The sequence below is a fragment of the Daphnia pulicaria genome, chromosome 6, assembly GCF_021234035.1.
Source record: "Daphnia pulicaria isolate SC F1-1A chromosome 6, SC_F0-13Bv2, whole genome shotgun sequence".
Classification (NCBI taxonomy): Eukaryota; Metazoa; Arthropoda; class Branchiopoda; order Diplostraca; family Daphniidae; genus Daphnia; species Daphnia pulicaria.
The window spans coordinates 23,342,125-23,359,881 of NC_060918.1; the positions used below are offsets into that span (position 1 = coordinate 23,342,125).

At 38.7% G+C, this 17,757-nt stretch overlaps 1 protein-coding gene and 3 long non-coding RNA genes across 4 annotated transcripts; 3 read left to right on the forward strand and 1 right to left on the reverse strand.

The window, feature by feature from the left end:
- Nucleotides 1–1,412: 1,412 nt before the first annotated feature.
- LOC124342973 lies at nucleotides 1,413–7,887 on the forward strand. Its single transcript, XR_006919048.1, has 4 exons — nucleotides 1,413–1,491; nucleotides 1,648–1,750; nucleotides 1,946–2,158; nucleotides 7,439–7,887. It is a non-coding gene; the product is annotated as an uncharacterized LOC124342973 (long non-coding RNA).
- A 1,103-nt stretch (nucleotides 7,888–8,990) lies between these two features.
- LOC124343018 lies at nucleotides 8,991–10,009 on the forward strand. Its single transcript, XR_006919102.1, has 2 exons — nucleotides 8,991–9,292; nucleotides 9,365–10,009. It is a non-coding gene; the product is annotated as an uncharacterized LOC124343018 (long non-coding RNA).
- A 100-nt stretch (nucleotides 10,010–10,109) lies between these two features.
- LOC124342774 (transforming growth factor-beta-induced protein ig-h3-like) lies at nucleotides 10,110–11,660 on the reverse strand. Its single transcript, XM_046795931.1, has 6 exons — nucleotides 11,505–11,660; nucleotides 11,325–11,418; nucleotides 10,988–11,238; nucleotides 10,727–10,916; nucleotides 10,436–10,645; nucleotides 10,110–10,363 (listed from the first exon to the last, which is right to left on the reverse strand). The coding sequence occupies exons 1-6, from the start codon at nucleotides 11,604–11,606 to the stop codon at nucleotides 10,215–10,217; spliced, it is 996 nt and encodes a 331-aa protein (XP_046651887.1). The 5' UTR covers nucleotides 11,607–11,660; the 3' UTR covers nucleotides 10,110–10,214.
- A 1,906-nt stretch (nucleotides 11,661–13,566) lies between these two features.
- Nucleotides 13,567–17,636, forward strand: LOC124342934. The gene is made up of 12 exons (XR_006918995.1): nucleotides 13,567–14,019; nucleotides 14,086–14,248; nucleotides 14,356–14,449; nucleotides 14,620–14,686; nucleotides 14,902–15,286; nucleotides 15,349–15,466; nucleotides 15,683–15,829; nucleotides 16,323–16,453; nucleotides 16,573–16,796; nucleotides 16,931–16,995; nucleotides 17,061–17,073; nucleotides 17,172–17,636. It is a non-coding gene; the product is annotated as an uncharacterized LOC124342934 (long non-coding RNA).
- Nucleotides 17,637–17,757: the final 121 nt, after the last annotated feature.

Here is a 17,757-nt window from a genome sequence, read left to right on the forward strand (position 1 = left end):
TTATAGCCCATCTTCTTTGCTTCTCCCGAAATATGTAGACAGCAGTCTTCCGACATTTACGATTTTTGACGCTATGAAATCTCGCCAATGTGTGTGGATATATATAAACCTGATATATATTTTGGTTTTCTTTTGTGTATCGTAGGATAAAGTCACGTTGCAAGATGTTACATCTCTCAACCAATCGGCGAGGGTTATTATTACAACACGCATATTTTTACTACCTAACACTTTTCGAGTCTTTCCGGCAGGACGACAACCCTGGCCTTTTAGCTCGGCATCTTTTTATTTTTATTTTTTTTTTAGAATGCGTAATATATAATGGAGGTGAGATGCCGACTATTATATATCTACACTATAGATGATGCTTATATATAGTACTTGGCAGGTGTAATATAGGCTATACTCAACCGGCCGAAAGCTTTTTCTTAGCTTCTAGAGTTTCGATAATAATGGGCTTTCGAGTGGCCGGCCCTCTATATCTCTCTAACCTTTTTCGTTCCCGTTTGACTATAGTCAGTCATACACCCATCTCCGTTTATTGCCTATAGAACGATCCAAAAGGCTCAGCATTGTAAAATGTTAAAAGCTGCCATCAGTATTAAGAGAAAAAGTCAGATCGCTTAATAAAAAAATAAAAACGTCCACCTGTGTTGGGTTTCGATGGCAACTCATTTTGGGAAATTGCAGCCGATGTACTTGGGGGAGTAAAAACAATCGAACGACACCTTTCGAGACGTGTCCAACACCTTTTGAATCGAACCGGTTTTAATTGTTCTTTTTTATCGCCATTCCAAAATGGGGGAACCCTAAAACATGATGTAATAAGTTCTTTGAAGATAGCACGACCCCTTCGTTACCCTTTTTATTATCGGAGCCCTCACCTATACATGGATTTAAAATTGAATTCGCAAGTCCTTTATGTATAATTATCTGTACAGGAAACGGACAAGTGCTAGTCAATCACAAGTAGATGGACTGTAATCTTATGGTCTGTAGGACATTCCCATTTGTTTCCCACAGGAAAAAAACCAAACCAAATAAAAGGGGGAATGTTATAGTAATAATGTCTGTGTGATTGGAACATTAATGCACAGCGGTACGTCGGCTGTACTTACTGCTGGAAGAGCTCAATAAATAAAAATACAAGAGTCTGCAACGCTTTCACTCGACTTATTTAGACTCTCTCTCCATTTCATCTCTCTGTTATGCACATCAGAGTGTACACGCACTAATAATCATACACATATCCGCGTTGTTTTCTGCCTTGGAAACACATCTTCATTTTGGCAGAACATTTAAAGAGAGTAAATTAACTTCTATTCCCGCCAAGAGGGTTTCTATCGATCGATATCTTAAAAACATAATCAATTTGAAAATGAGTGTCGTCTGCTTTCCATTTGTTCGGTCAACGGGTCAAGTAAGTTGAAGATTACAAAAAAAATTGTGGTGATCGTGTTCTATTCATAGAAACTCTATGCTGTTTAGCAGGTAAATAAAACTAAGAATACAAATATGATGATTATGAGAGCTTTAATAGAAGACCTGTTCCAATTTTGTGAATGTCAGTTCCTGACTCCTATCATGTAAGACCCCTGTTGATGCATGGCAGTTTGTTTGCATTATCTAACCTATTCCTATGTGCAGATTTTAGGTATGAGCCAGCAGTCATAAACACAAGGTATTCAAGTTTTGCTTGTGCTGGTATTTACCTATCATCCCCAACAATCTCAGCATCATCATCGCTTGGGTAATGATTTTCGTTTCTTTTATTTCTGTGACCTGCCAGACATTTTAATGATGCATGACTTGCATGAATGCAGTGTTACTTGTAAACTTTGAATTTTCCTGTTTACTAACAATTAAGGCACTCCCACTGTCTCATTTTCCATTTTCTTTCGTAATAAGTAAGTAGGCCTAAACCCATTTTTTAATTTTTATTTAGATAACAGCGTCCCTTTTGATTGGAGAATCCACTAATATTCGGTAGAGTTACGTACCTCTTCTTCCCCTTTAATTCTCCTCTGTCCTCGTGTACACCCATGTGAGTGTGGGTGTATTCACGAGGACTCCCTTTTCCCCTATCTCGTCTGGTGGATTCAACTATTCTGCGGATTGAGCACTTTTGGATGCCTGGCCGTATTTCCCAGACACAAAGGTAAGGCAAATTAATTTCTTTCCTTCCTTTTCGACTATTTTATGGCGTTGATTGTCAGTCGTTAGATAGTACAGAGTAGAATTATTCCTGAACTAGGCCGCCTAGGCTGTTCACTGGAACCGTTTTCTCTCTTGCAGTTTTTGTTGGCTCAATTAGGGTTTATTAAATAACTCATTTGTAGAACAACTTCGGATCAGGCAGGCCTGTTTTTGTAACTAACAACCTTTTCTGGGGAAACAATCAAAATCAAAAATATTTTTTCACCTTAACTGCTTCAAGCAAAGTGCAACTAGAAAATATTCTGACCAAAGAAACCTCCTCGTTCTGTAATAATATTTGACCGAAAACTTGAATTATTTATTACAGCGTCCACAAAGTCTTTGCTGGTTATAGTTTTAATGACATAATTTGGCTCTTGCATGCCGATATGTGTCTAAGGTTGGGCGTGTTTTTATTATTATATCATTTTTTTCTTTGACCGTTTTTTTTAGAAAGCGTCCAATTTGGCAATTTTTAGTCGTCGCTTATTATTGCGCAATCACAGGCTCTGCGACTTTTGGCTTGTTGGGCCCCCCATATGTAAAGAGAGACCTTGTGGCCCTTTTGTTTGTTTTTTTCTTATTCTTTTCAATATCCATAGAGCTGCTGTATTTTTGTTATCTTTACAATCTGGACAATCAACTATAGACTCAATGCTATTCCACACAGCGGGGAAATTATGGCGCGTTTCTTGCCAATCAGGTCGGACTTATTCGAAATTAATGTATTCAGTAAAGGGAAAAGAAAAAAAAAATTGTTTCGTTTGTCCTTTCGCTCTTGTCGTAAACACGTTATGGGCATCCACTCAACAATGCAGAAGGTTAAACAAGTTCCCCATATCAAAGGATCGTGGAAAATGGCCGTTTGCGGAGCGGAGCGCGATAGATACACATAATTCGAGTGCTGCATATTATATATATAGTAGGCTCTTTTTATCTCTATCACAAAGTCAGAAGTCTATGCGCCTTTTGCTGAAGGCATTATTACAGGCATTCCGAGAAACATTATTTCGTAAAGGCCACGCTCGTTCCGCTCTTATTTTTTCTTTCTTTCCAAATAAAATAAATGTTTGTTATGTCTTTTCAACAAGAAAGTTGTGCATGCACGCAAGCCGGGAGGAGGCCAAGTCTATCGTAAATACATCGCTAATAGCACATAGCAGTGTCTGTGTGTGTGTATATATTCTGTGCGATCGTTGATTATGCATATATCTGGGTAATAAAGTAGTTGTAGAATATCCACATGTATCATAGGAGCGGCCTTCAATTGCGATCGGATTTGTATATCGAGTGGCGATCGAATTCATTTCATTGCTGCTAATTGGAATGAAAGTAGTCCAGCCATTGATTGTTTGATTCGATCAGAGTTTTGCATACTATCTATACAGGCAGTGTGTATACGATGGGCGTGGATTTGTGTATGGTCGAAAGGGGAGGAGTGAGCAAACCGAACTTCCTGACCGACTCCATCACTTGTTCTAATAGATCTGGCCTAACCGAAAATAAAACTAAAAACCCCCCACTAATTATTAACAAAAAAACAAAAGCCTATACGTCCATATAGGGTGTTTCTATATATCCATACAGGTATAACCGGAATAGAAGGAAGCGTCATCAAGCCTCGTTAACCTTCATTACGCACCGGCTGTGCGCATCTGTGACTGGGTTTTTTGGTTTGGTTTTTTACTGCGTGGGTGGGTTATCGCATGCAAACTCGTCTCTGTACCTCAACATCACTTACGCCTCGCCGGGGCTTAGTTATTAGTCGGCCATCGATTGCAATATGCTTCCGCGTGACGTAAGTTAGTATGCATATATCCCATATACTATACAGCGGATGGGAGGATCACCATCACACAGGGTTAGTAGCTTAGTAGTAGTAGTAGGGAACCCTTGTGTGTACAGTCTATCATCTACTTTTTTCTGCGCTCTCATTAAAATCTATTTGCTGCTGTGTATATTTAGTTGGACCGGTGACTTCCTCTTCATGCCATTCGATCGTGTGTACATTCGTTTCTTTTTACGACCGACCACAGACCCTTTTTTTTGTGGGGGTGAGGGGGTTGGGCGCCTTATAGTACGCCGCACCCTCGAACCCCTACAGGGTATAGCTGATAATTACAGCACTAGGACCCAATAAATATTTTCGCCGCTGCTACTTTTTTTCTTTTTCGGATGGATAAGGGGGGAAAGATGATAATTTTCAAACGTTTTTCTGTAACCCTAAACATCTTTTTTTTTTCTTTGGGTGGGTTTCGCATCGTGTGTGTGTGTGTGTTATGTCCACGGTCAAAAAACGGAGACACGAGAAAAAAAAGGCGAGTGTGATTATCCCCTTCCTAAATATAGGTGACCATTCCGCTAGATGCGTCAGATGATTGTTGTCAATTATTTAACTCGACCTCCTTCCTCCCCGCAAAAGAGTTTTATATTCCCCCCCCCCTTTTTATTTATTTTTGTTTACCTTTTTAAAAAAGAAAAATCTCCCGCCATCCGTCGTACATGTATAAAATACCAGAAAACGGATAGACAGGTGAATCGAAGGGAAATATCACGCAAACGTTTTATAACACACGTTGGTATTATGGTTTTATAGGATGGATCCACGCCGCCCTCCGTTTGAATTTTAGTTTTCTTTTTTTTAAAGAAATAATATTGTTTCTCCTTATTTTTTCAATTCCGGCAGTTGGGTTTTCAACTTTACAATAGCTGCGCCTCACGATTTCCAGCGTTTATTAGCGGAAGGCAACGATTGGTATCAAAAACAGGAGCAGAGCGACGAGACTATTATAATGGTCTATAGCAGTTCAGCGGTGGCTCACTCCGTTGCTTATACGTGAGCTTCAACAAGTGTGTTGCTCTCCTCTATTATTATGTATGGCTGTATAGCAATTATTTATTACATGGCGACACGAAGATGTTGGTGGCGCGGAACCGCGCGCTCGCTCGGTTCGCACGTTATACAGCAGCAGCCCCAGCCCAACAGATAGATAGAGAAAGAAAGAAAGAGAGCTATAATAGTATTTTCAAATTTATTGTTTTTCCACCGGACGATGAAATATATTACAGACGGTGGTAAAATGTTTTGTTCCCCGGCTAGATAAAGAAACGAACAACTACTGCGAGTATTATTATATACACAGTGGACGACGGCTACTGGTGAATTCACTCTCGGGAGCAAGAAAGAATCTCTGTTAATATCGGGACTGCTGTTATAATACTCTGGAGTCGACCAGATGCGCAGACAGATTTTTATTGGACTAGAGGCAAAAAACACAATTGGAATTTCCTAATAAATCGTCGATCCATTGAGCGACCAAAGGGTATATCTACTGCTATATGTAGGCTACTGGTTTGTTCGGTTATTACACTCTGGACCCCTTGTAATAAAAGTAAGAAAAACAAAACGTGTTTTTTCTCGTACGTAGTTTGTCTTCGATCTCTAGCAAATCATTCAAATACCAGCCAATTATTTTCTTCTTCTTCGTGTAACGCGTTACGTGCACAGGGAATTCCAGGAAGAAGATTTTTAATAAACAAAAACTCGGCTCTCACTCCACGATTTAATCGCCATTTAGAATATAGTATCTTGATTTCTTCTCTCTTGTTTTATTTTTAACTTTTTTCAAAAAACTTAACTCCTGTAACAGGACGGAATAATATCGAAAAAAAGAAAGGTGGACATTGAAGAAGAGTTGGCTTTTATCCCGCCACCATAGATTAATATCTGGCATTCGCATCTCTCACGTTTTTCTTTCAACTTCTTCTATAAGATATCGGTTCGGATATTATGATACCGGCACATAGCGCCCGCTGGCCGCCGCCGCCACCGCTGCCGGTAGAAAAATGATGAAAACCTCCATCGCTTCCATCTTCTTTTTGTATATTATAGTCTCTCAGTTATACCTAGCATATAAAAAACCCCCTTATACTTGTGTTTATATTATATTCTTTCTTCTCTCTCCATCTTCTATTTTTGAGTTGTTGTTGCGCTTCTCCTTGAATGTTGTACGCCATCGAAGTGATGTCGATCGTAAAATGTTATACAAGCTTTTTTTCGGCTGCTGCGTATAGAATGTAGTAGGCTACGATAGACACTATCCATAAAAATGAGCGGGCCGGCATCACGTCTTTCAGAAACACAGATGAAAACAACTAATACGTTTGTGACATGTTGACCGCGAAAGAGCGCAGCAACCTCCTCCCCTCCCCCTCCCATCACAAAAGAAATGAGAAGATGACTGGGTCATCATCATTATATTTATAGACCAAAAGGTTCGGCAGCATCACTTTGAGGGGCTACCAAAAAATGACTTTTTCTGGTTTTTTGACAGTTTAGAAATAATCGCCATTCTTGCTGGTCGAGTTCTAAAGTCATCTGTAATTTTATCTGGGTCATTCATTTTATGATATTAGGCTATTTTAAAAGTAATACCAGGGAATAGTATATATAGATATGCGGGGAGAGTGAGCGAGTATAGTTTAAGGTCATTTTAGATGCGCAATTGCCCTTGCCAAAGAAAATTGCGCAAGTTAAGACACCGGCGGTGACAGAGTCAAAATTAGAAGCCACTCGAGATGAATGGCGTGTGATATGGGCCAAGTGTCGGTCACTTTACAGAATTTAATTACTTGGCGCTATTGAACAAGGTATTATTTCCTCACTCTCCATTGGTGTATGTATAGTTGTATACGCAATAATAATGCACTTCAATCAGCTTGTAGACGATGATACCAGGGACGTCCACCTCCGTTGAAATGACTCTATGGCGGTGAGGTGCGGACGAGAGTCGAAACACATTGAGAATAAACAGCAGCAGCAACAGCAGCAGGAGCTTTACAGATACAAATCATAACAGTTTTGCCGTATAAGGAAGGTCATAGCCGAGGCACATCCAGCAGTGGTGTCTATACTCGTCTATATAACCAAACCCAAAAACTTTTTTTCTTTTTTCCCCATTCCGGATCGGACGGGCATATAAGAGCACCGTGATTCTATCTCGGCTGTTGGCTCCACGGTCGAGATTATTAATGAATTTCAAATAGGACACACACTGATGCTGCTGCTAACACGCTGAGACCCTGGCCGTAGGCTGCTCCTGACGATTATCACCTACGGGAGAATAGAGCTAGCTTATAGTTAGGCTAGCCAGGCTAGCTTCCTTATAATATTTATGTATACACTGATTATTCTAATACTCTCTCTTTCTCTCTCTCGGCTGCTGATGCGGCCGTCGACCAGACGCACACGATTCTCGCACATGTACAACAGCAGCAGCGGTTGAATTTTAAAAAATCAGGTGGAAGATATGGATATCTAGAAGCCCACGATCCCTTTTTTGCATAAATCTCCATTTTCTCCCAGTGTGTGTGTGTATCTATTTGCTCGCCCTGTTGCTACTGGAAATATATTTAATACAATACAGAAAATGGAGACGTCTCGCCTATACATGCCTTTATATTTCTAGTGATTACCATTTATTATTCCTCGGGTCTTTTTTTAATTTTTTCCTTTTCTTTTTCTTTTGTGGATGTGCGTCCGGGGAGGATACTTGTTTTTATTTTATTCAAAAAATTATTTGTTGCTCTATGATCTACTGGCTTGGTGAAATGAAGGGTTCTGCCAGAGAATAAATAATAATAGGAAATGGTGGATGGATGGATATACCGACCGAAGCCAGTATAACCTTGGATTGAAACTGTTGATTGTTCTTTTTCCACATTCTGTATAAACTCTGATGTATACACGTCTTAAAATAGAAGTCCAAGCGACGCACCTGGGTAATAAGATGCTGGTCGTGTCTGATGCCATTGTGTGTGCGCTCTCCGTGATGAGCTGTCGATCCGAGCGTCCGATTGCAGTTAATGCATCAAATCGATTAGAGGGGGTAGTTTTCATGCACTGCGATTTCGACCGAACGTATCTAATAGCCCATATGTACACGACGACTTGGATGGCTCAGAAAAAAGAAAAAAATAGAAAAGGGAAGATGAGCTAACCATATCGTAATCCGTCCGGATGCCGTCGTCATTTTAAACAGGGACTGACGCAAATGGATTCAAAAGCTTGTTGGCATTGTTGATTCATAGGCCATGGAGTATGGTGTATAACATTTACAAAAGGTTTTATTCATTCATACGGTGCACGTATAGATAGACGGTGGTGAGCGATAAGGACGTGTATAATGGCCAAAGCTAAAGGGAAAAGAAAAAAAACAACTTTTGACGAAGAGGAAAGCCAACATAACTGACTGATCCATCTTGATACCACCTTCTCGGGCCGTCAATCACTCTGGTGAGGCCGACAACTCAGTGCTTCTAGATGGGTGATATCCATCATAGACACTGTGCGCATGGATAACGGTGATTCCCGGAGCCCAGGAAGGATCGTCATCCGTGTGTGTACATGTGACGGGGGGCTCTCACTTTGATGTAGGGCTGTTAACATATTCTAAAAGGTGAGAGAGAGTACAGAGGGAAATTTCTTTTATTGAATCACACGCACAATAAAGGGGAACTGAGAATAAATATTTCTGAATTTGCTTACCGATTGGAAACATTGGTTACAGGCTTACAGCATTAGTTGCTACTAAGGGCTTATTTTTTTTTTCTTTGCTACTTTTTATACAATTGCGGGAGTGCAGTGCAAGTTGCATTGTTAATAACCAAGGTAATTTAATTCTCTTTTATAAAAAACTAGATCTACGTATACTATATTTACTATATACTTTTTAACTAAACGTAAAATGGTTTTTCTTCGTAATTCGTTCTCTTTTCTTGCGTTTGGAAACGAAGTGGCCATCTAGGAGCCATTTCGGAAACTAGGTTTAATAATGGTCGAAAAAATTGAGCTTCACAAAAAACTGGCAACACTGCTTCCGTTTTTTTCACAAAAGTTCGTCTGCAATCTGCGTCATCAATCTGACAGCCATTGACAGAGTATTCTTCAAATTCTTCAATCACATTGACATAGTGAGTGACGTCGTTCATCTCGAGCCTTTCTCGAACCTTGAACCACGAATACTGTGAAGCTGCCAACTCATCATATCATGGGTTTCACTCAGCCATAATTGAATTTTTTGATTATAGTAACTTGGTGAGTATTTGGCAAAGGAGTCCGTTCACGCAAAGTCTAACTTTAATTTCTTGGTTGCCAAATCTGTGTTAGGCCCGGTTAGGCCTATCCCTAGTGTCCCGTCCCTCTACACGTCCCTATACTGGTTGAAACAAATCAGCCAGATAAAGGAATTTTGATACAGCCCAGGATTCCCAGATCACATTGGCGCAAGAAGTAAGGCATGAATTATTTCGCCAGCATTGGGTTTTCAATCGCTCCTTGCTGAAAAAGAAGTGAGTGTTGCTAGAAGTTTTTTTTGTGTGCATCTCCAATGGGACAAATGTTACACACTCGAATTCATCAACAACCAGTCTGAGCCTTCCAAAAGGCAAAAATTGTGTGACTGTTGAAGTTTTCTAGAAACTTTGTTAGCATAAAGAACAGAGGTACTGTACCTGATGAATGTAAATGTAACTAAAACCATATCAGGCAACAAAATATGTCTGTCTGAAGGAAAATGCTAGCCAGTGAGAAGAATGTTAATATTGGTGTAAAAAATATCAGTGATGCGGCATGTTTTGATTTTCAGCTGTCAATTTTTTAAAAGAGGTTGCTGGCGTAGGACATTTAGAAATCTAATTCTTGGCTTCTAAAAGGTTTACGTGATTGTTTTGTTCAATGCCGAGCCAACTTATAAAGTTTGATTTATGGTTCTATTACGGTACGTGATTCAATATATTAATTTCGGTCTTCTTATTCTATTTTCGATTTTAAAACCCTTTGTAAGTGAAGACTACGTTGCGTATTTGCTATTTGAAAATAGCATGTCAAAATTTCATACTGAGCCATTATTAGATAAGAGGAAATAATTATTTTAATTTCGTCATACCACTGTTGCATAGCACCGCATTAAGCACAATGGAAACAGCACTTGCTAAAGATATTTTGCATTTGTGTTTTCTTAGTAGTGATCTTGTTTGTTGTCAGCATAATAGGTATTAGTCATACCCTCGTTGGTTGTCAGAATGACTTCATCAATTGCATGGATAACTCCTTGGGAAGATGAAAGGTCAGCCTTAACAACGTTGGCACCACCAAACGTGATGCCGCCTACACGTTCAAATCAGAAAAAAATAGTGTCATTCATTACAAGGAAGCATAATGTGTCCACTTATTCGTTACCGGGAGATACAACAACGTCGACGGTACCGCCAGAAAAGACTGGGATGGGACCAGTTGTGAGTCCTCGGCTGTAGAAAGTTCCGGAAACCCAGTGATTGTTAATGACTCTCCACAAAAATTCGTTTGGATGGGTAAAATAGTAGCCGATCAAGTCGCGTGGAAGGCGTCTGAAAGCATCGTCGGTTGGTGCAAACAGCGTGAAAGGGCCGGCTAAAATCACGAATTTAAACAAACAAACAAATATTCATATTGACAATAGAGGCAGTTTTTGGTATTCCAAAATAAAATTACTTGTTTCTCTAGCAACAAAGCCGACATCGACAAAAGCACCCAAAAGGATTGTAAAGTTTCCGTTGCGTTTCAAAACCTCAAAGAACGAGTTCAGAGGCGGAGGAAGTTCAAGAACTCTGTCGATCACGTAAATGACACCATTACTTGCTCTCAAAGTTTTCAATCTCAGAGCTCCGTTGATGGTTAAAATCTAATATGTAAATTCCAATTAAAGTTAATTTTATTCGATGGCGAGTTAAATATTATCTGGATGCTGCTTACCTCTCCATTTTTACCATATCTGTTGTAACGGATGGGCTCATTTGAAGCGCCCGGCGCTTGGCTTTGTCTCAGAAAATTTCCCTCAATTCTAATAGCAGAAATCAATTGTGGAACCCGCGAATTCGTGTGATACGTTATTAATTCCTTGAGTTTTTGAGGATTTTCCAAATAGAACTTCAACTTCATTGGACCCAAGGCGGCAAACGCTTCATTCGTTGGCGCGAATAGTGGAATTCCTGGTGGAAATTTTCCTAAAAAATGTTTCCATATTATTTAGCGAATAATACGGTTTTATTCTAGATCGTAAAAAAATAGCTTTCAAAAACCGGAAACGTACCAGGCCCAAGAAGAGTTTCCGCCACACCAGTTTTGATCGCCAAGTCGAGAAATGTTGTTAGGCCGTTTTCTTCCAGAACTTCCAGAATGTTTCCCTGGAAGAAAATGATGTAATACGCCGTTTCATCAGAATTAAATTTGTGATTGATTAGGTTTAAATATTGAGATTATTTATACTTACAAGAACAGCTGGGTATCCTGGATTACTCTTCTCATATGACGAACTATACGCCAAAGTGGCAGTTATAAAGAAAAAGACTAAACAAGTTACAAGAGACTTCATTTCGGAAAGACTTTTTCGCTGCTGGTTGCTCGGATTCCACGGATTCCAACTGATCTCATTGCGGAAGAAAAGGCGCTTTTATACCAAATTTTTCGCGGTTGTTATTGTTAAATTTATATTTATGCTCAATTGCAAATATTCTATTAAAAGAATATTCAAATTCTTTGATTGCGTACATATAGTCTTAATTGCATGACATTGCATAACATAAGTAGGCTACCCTCAGTCCGTTTGTTGCGTCAACACAAGACATGAATGGTGAAAGTGGTTGGTGCTCTTTCAAATGGTCACACATTCCAGCGGCTATTTTTAAACTCAAAACATCAAACATTCAAATGGCCATAAATTATGTCTTCATCGAAGAATTTGGGTTGCAAAAAAAGTAGAGGAATAGACATCTCGTATATTTGCTATGGGGAATATACTATGCCTCCCTTGTTTCTCCCTCTTGTCAATCACGAACTCGACAAACGGTAGATTAAGATTTAGCTCTCGTATTCGTAATTTCGTATAACATGATATATTTTTCCTTTTATTATTAACTTAACTAAAGAAAACAGTAACTTTAATGTTGATCTAATTAGGACTATTTTCAGCGCTGCTGTCATCTAGTGGAGGGAGAAATAAGGCTTCACAGAATTTCGTGAGCTTCGTAAATTGGCAACACTGCTTCTCACCGAAGTTTGTCTGCAGTAATTTAAGTAAACTAAAAGTCCTGATGTCGTGACAGTCACGTTGCCCGTTGTCTCGAAGCGTCTGTTATTCTGTTAAACTACAACTTGTTGAGGCTGTTATCACTATCAGCAAAGTTTCAATAGTTAAATAGTGTGATTATAGTGAGCAGTTGACAAACGAGTCCGATCAGTCAAACTTTTTGTTTTATTCTCGATTGCCTAACCTGTGTTACTAACGGGAACGCCACGATTGTAAAACAGCCCATGTGCTCAGATCACATTGGTGCAAGTGTGGATGAGGAGTGGAGATGAGGATTTGATGTTTCAATCTGCTTGCTGAAAAAATGTGTGCTACAAGAAGTTTTTGTTCTGCATTGTTTTATTAATTCTAAATGATCTCACCATTTAGCTACAATACCACATAAGCAAGTCTAAAACTTTTCAAGTAGAGTGTGACTGTTGAAGATCTCTCTGCTTGTGAAGAATGCAGTGATGTAGAAAAAGTAATTAAAGAAGTAAACTCAAACATTCAGTGACAGCAGCAGCTACCTAGCATGAACTGCCTTACACAATGTTTGCCTGCAATTAGAAGATTTCCAATCTCCAGCCTACATGAGAACTGGCTAGGGTTATGATTTCACATCAAACAATAAAATATCAGTGTTGAAGAAAATCTAGTGAGAAGAACATCAACATTGGTGTTTAATAAGTTTTTGCACATGTGTTCAAGGTTTGATGGAGAAAAGAGAATGATTGTTTTTTATCTTTTATTTCAACATCTTCTACCGCCAATCTCTTGCAACGAACAACCAGATAATTGAGTAAGACTTTAGCAACACATGATATTGATATTGTGCTTTTTTCTGGTTAAGTAAAAATAATTTTTCTGTATATTTAATGAAATTTCTTGTTTCTCTTTTCCGACTGATTTTGGTGATGAAACGCTTGCAATGTAGAACTGTTATACTGTAGTTGAACATTGCTTGCAGCTTTGGCCAGAACAGAATTTGAAAAAAACCCTCTATTACGAACTATACTGTCTGAGATAGTGACCCACACTACTGTTGACATAAGAGCCTAAGAAGCAGACAATTAATTTTTTTTTTTCATTAATAAATGTTAATACTCAGTTATATATAGGCAATAACAAATCCTATCTGTAACTCAACGAATAAGGTGCTAGATAGAAATGTATCGACAAAGTTGAGACAAAAGAAGACCATGTCAAAGAAGGACAAAATGGAAGCTGTGAATTGCGGAACTTGTGAAATAGTGTGGCGTTGAAGTGGATCCCAAATTAGTGCTAAAAGATACATTCATTACCAGTAGCCTACACATGTCCAACACAACACTGTGGCGCGCTACGATTATGGTTCTGGTGGAATCGCTATCAAGAAGAAAAGCAGTCGAATGCTTCTTTTCCTGCTGCCATCATATTGAAATTGGGCATGGGAGTCCGGTCAAGACGCATGTCAACCAGTGCACGAGCAATCCACTTGCGCTCAATTAGAATCTGGCGTCGGAGAAGAGACACCACAATTTTATTTGTCGTACAAGTTCTCCCTAAGGGGATGTGGCGAGTTTGGCAACCATACCGCCATGCTGCAAACTGTTTGTTGCTACGTTGTTCCGGTTTGCTTCCGGAGTAGAAGAGAAATTCATCCGAGTTTTCGAATCACCTCACAATTTTCTAGAGAACTTTGCCCGGATCTGTCGTATGGATCAGCCAATTCGAGAACGTAATACCATTTTTTACCAATTTCGTACATAATTATTCTAACAGTGACTGAAGCACGTTGATGCAGTGCAGAGTGCTCCTCAGGGAACTCCTGTTCGAACCTTAGGTTTATTCCTATGGGCCGGCGTATTCTTATCACCAAAGATGAAACATATTTTAGTTTTACAGCGGCCAGCGGTTCTTCTGCATTGGAACAACAGCTGATACGTACCAATACATTTCGGATAAAAGTAGGTCTTTTTGTGATTGTATGCTTTGAGATTAGTTAAACGTGTGTGTATTATAAGCTACCAACTCCTAGTACCTAATGAAACACTATTGGCTCTTAACTAACTAGCATTGGGCAGTGTGTATGCTGTTTGTTCAAAACCATCTCTGGATCTTCTACTATTCTACATAATGTGTGGAAGGCCTGCTGTCATCTCATCAAGGTATTTCATTATCATTAATAGATAAATTAGATCATGGGCATTTCAAAATTTTACATAAAGTTACTGAATAGACAACACTTTTTTAGCTAAGGATTCTCATTAAATTCTTGATGTAGGCTATAATATTTTCAGAAATTTATCCAGCTGAAGTTTTTGTCTGACATTTATAGGGATAAAATGGTCCAATCCGGTTAGCTAAGCTGTGTCTTCAAAAACTAAGGAAATCCTATTTACAAGGTAATTATTTTGACTAACTTTTATTTTTTGATAACTGTGGGATTTAAGATGGTAAGAAAATAGAATAATTAAGTAGAACCTTTCTGAAAAACTGGTTTTCCAGTCGTTGCTGGATGGATTGTTTTGGTGTTTGTTTCCATGTCGTTAATCTGCCGAATTAGGATGCAATTCATGAATGTTAAATGATGACATTATGATTTGGTGCTCGATTGCAGAGTGAACAGAGAGCAATCTGTCAGTGTCGATATTTGTCTGCTTAAATCAAACAGACACCTACACACCACAGCCCGCAGTATTTTGTATTGCGTTTGTGTCCTTGAATTTTCCTCGTTCTCAAACGTATAATCAGCCTTCCGGTACCTTGCTAACCGCAAGAAGCTGACAATCCAATCCAGCCGTTCCGTCCAGTCGTTGGTGGATGTGCTAAGGAATCTTGGCTCTCATACGTGACTAAAATGATGTTCTCTAGATGGCGCGCGTGTCTTCATTCGAGATGAAAATTCCGCTCCGCCATTTTTCCCGAGACACTGATCGAAAATGTCTCGTTACGTTACTTATTTACGGTGTACTTTACATTTTTCGTCATAACTCATAAAAATGGTAACTCTTGCTTGGATTCTTTAACATTATTGAATGTTAATTATTTGTGTATTAATTTACAGGTAATATAGCCTGATGTCCTGAAATTTCTGGGCATTTTGCCAAAATGTGTCTTGCTAGTTCCTAGTTTGCTACCTGCTGTACGTCTCATCCCATAAGATACACATCACAGCAACTGAAGTAACTATGTTGATTAGTTCTCCTACAACAAATCTATAGATTAAGTTGGTTGATGACCAGAATTAATAGATCCATTTGCTTAACTCTTGTATTTGACATGGAAGTAATTTTGAGGGACTGCATTGTTAAAGGAGTTTATAAATTTATCCCCATCATATTGCTATGTCACAGAGAGATATATGTTCTTGAAACTAAATTGTGTTTTTTTTTGAATAGGTTTAACAGCAGAATCAAGTCAAAACTTCTTCTACTTCTGTCTACATGTACATGGTTTTGTTTCAGCCAGCTGGTGAAAGTCGTAATCTTGTAAAGTTGTGCTGTTGCATGCAGTGGATGTGTGCATGCTACTGGTGATACCCTTGGGTGAGTCATAAATTAGCTAGTGTAAGATTTCATTGCAGACATCATTTACGAAGTCATGCCATAATGCACATTTCCATCCAGAGTTGTGAGAAGGAACATGGGACTAAAATAGAGCCAACTTCAGGCTAATACTCTTATGTGATTTTAAGGAAAGTAACAATGGGCAATCATCTCAGCTCAATTGTCCAATTTTGCTCATCATAAGATTGAGTGTGTCAAAAACACTCATGCTAGACATCAAACTTAAAGCTAAAGTCACTGCAAAGTAATTTAAATGATAAAATAAGTCTGTTGGCTCTGTCAAGCTGTAAAATTTTTAATTTCGCTGATGAATTGAATTTGTTTTAGAATGTCCTTTGGCTGTCTTTGAAATTAGTCTGTTTCCAATTGCCACTCAGTTGAAATGCAATATGGTTTAGTCTCTCATCTGCTAACAATATTTGTGTAAATGCCTCTAAATGTTTAAAAATTTAACCTTTTATCAACTTTGCAGGATTTTTTAATGCTTCATAACTGGAACGTGATTTGATTTGTTGCAGCCAACTGATGAAACAATTCATGGTTGCTGAAGGAAGTATGATTGACGGCGATCGTCCACGGCCAGTTTTAGTGATGGTTACTTTGGTAAGAGTACTATCGCTGTAATTGCATTGTCCTAAAATAAGTGATTTATGGCCCCTTTAAGATTGTTGGACGTTGGAAAATCATCTGTGCTGATTTTTTATTTTTTTTTTAAATTTTAGGTGTTGCTGCAGACGATCTGTGCTGATACACCGCAGATAAAGACCACGAAGATCGAGAAAGCGGAAGGCCTTAGACTACGTCAAAATAAGAACGCTTAGCACTCGGGATTACGAAGAAATACGACAGTTGCAGTTCCATACTAAGAGCTCCCTGCATTACGATTACGAAGAGCTTCGTTGCTGTCTGACATGCACATGGTTTTGTTGCAGCCAGCTGGTGAAAGGTACGAGAAAGTCAAATTGTACTGTTACAGATGAAGTTAAGATGCAAGAAATGCTGTGATAAAAACTGGCTTCCGATGCATTATTATATGGGGTAATGCAAATTATACTCGAGTTTATTTCCCCCTTCTTGTAGACACATCTTTATAGAGCCCATGAATCGACAGCGCAATTTACTCCTGACCATTCTAAAAATTGATGGTATAACAAATTTACTTTCAGATTTATCGAAATCTACTTAACTGTTGTTTCATTCTACATCCTAGAACCCATCAGAAAGTGAGTCCATTATTCCAGCCAGTGGCCAAGACCAATTTGTCTTTTCAGACAGCATTTCTATTGATGCGTAAGATTAATTCATTTCATTTCGGTTACAGGATTATCGTGTATATTCGCGTAGTTGCTGTCCGATGTGACACGTTGTTGCAGCCTATGCTGGTGAAAAATCTTTCTACGTCAAGTTCAATTGACTGTTCCTTGGTGCTGGTTTCGTGTTACCGAAGTTACATCATTATTTTGTTAAATTTTCATCGTGACTATGCAGTTTATCGTTTATAAGTTAAGAAGCAACAAAAACAAATGTGGGGTGCTTATGTCAAATAAATAAATAATAAACACGTTTTCGGGGTTGGGAAAGGAAAGTGTAGGATGTTGGAGGGGAGGAGGATATTTCAAGTTTGGATAAAAAATCAGTTAATCTATAACTCCTCATACATATCCCTACCAATTAAACAATCCCACAAACTTATACCTTCCAATTCCTCACACCCCACAAACACACACCTACCACTACCAACCCTCAAATTCATACCTTAAACCACATAAACCAATATTAAACCTTAGCAATGTAATATCTTAATAAAATGAAATAAAAACAAATATATAAATTGAACTAAAATTTTTTTTTCTTGCTAAATTTGGTTCAAGACATTTCTCTTCTGTACGAGTTAGAACGCAACCCGC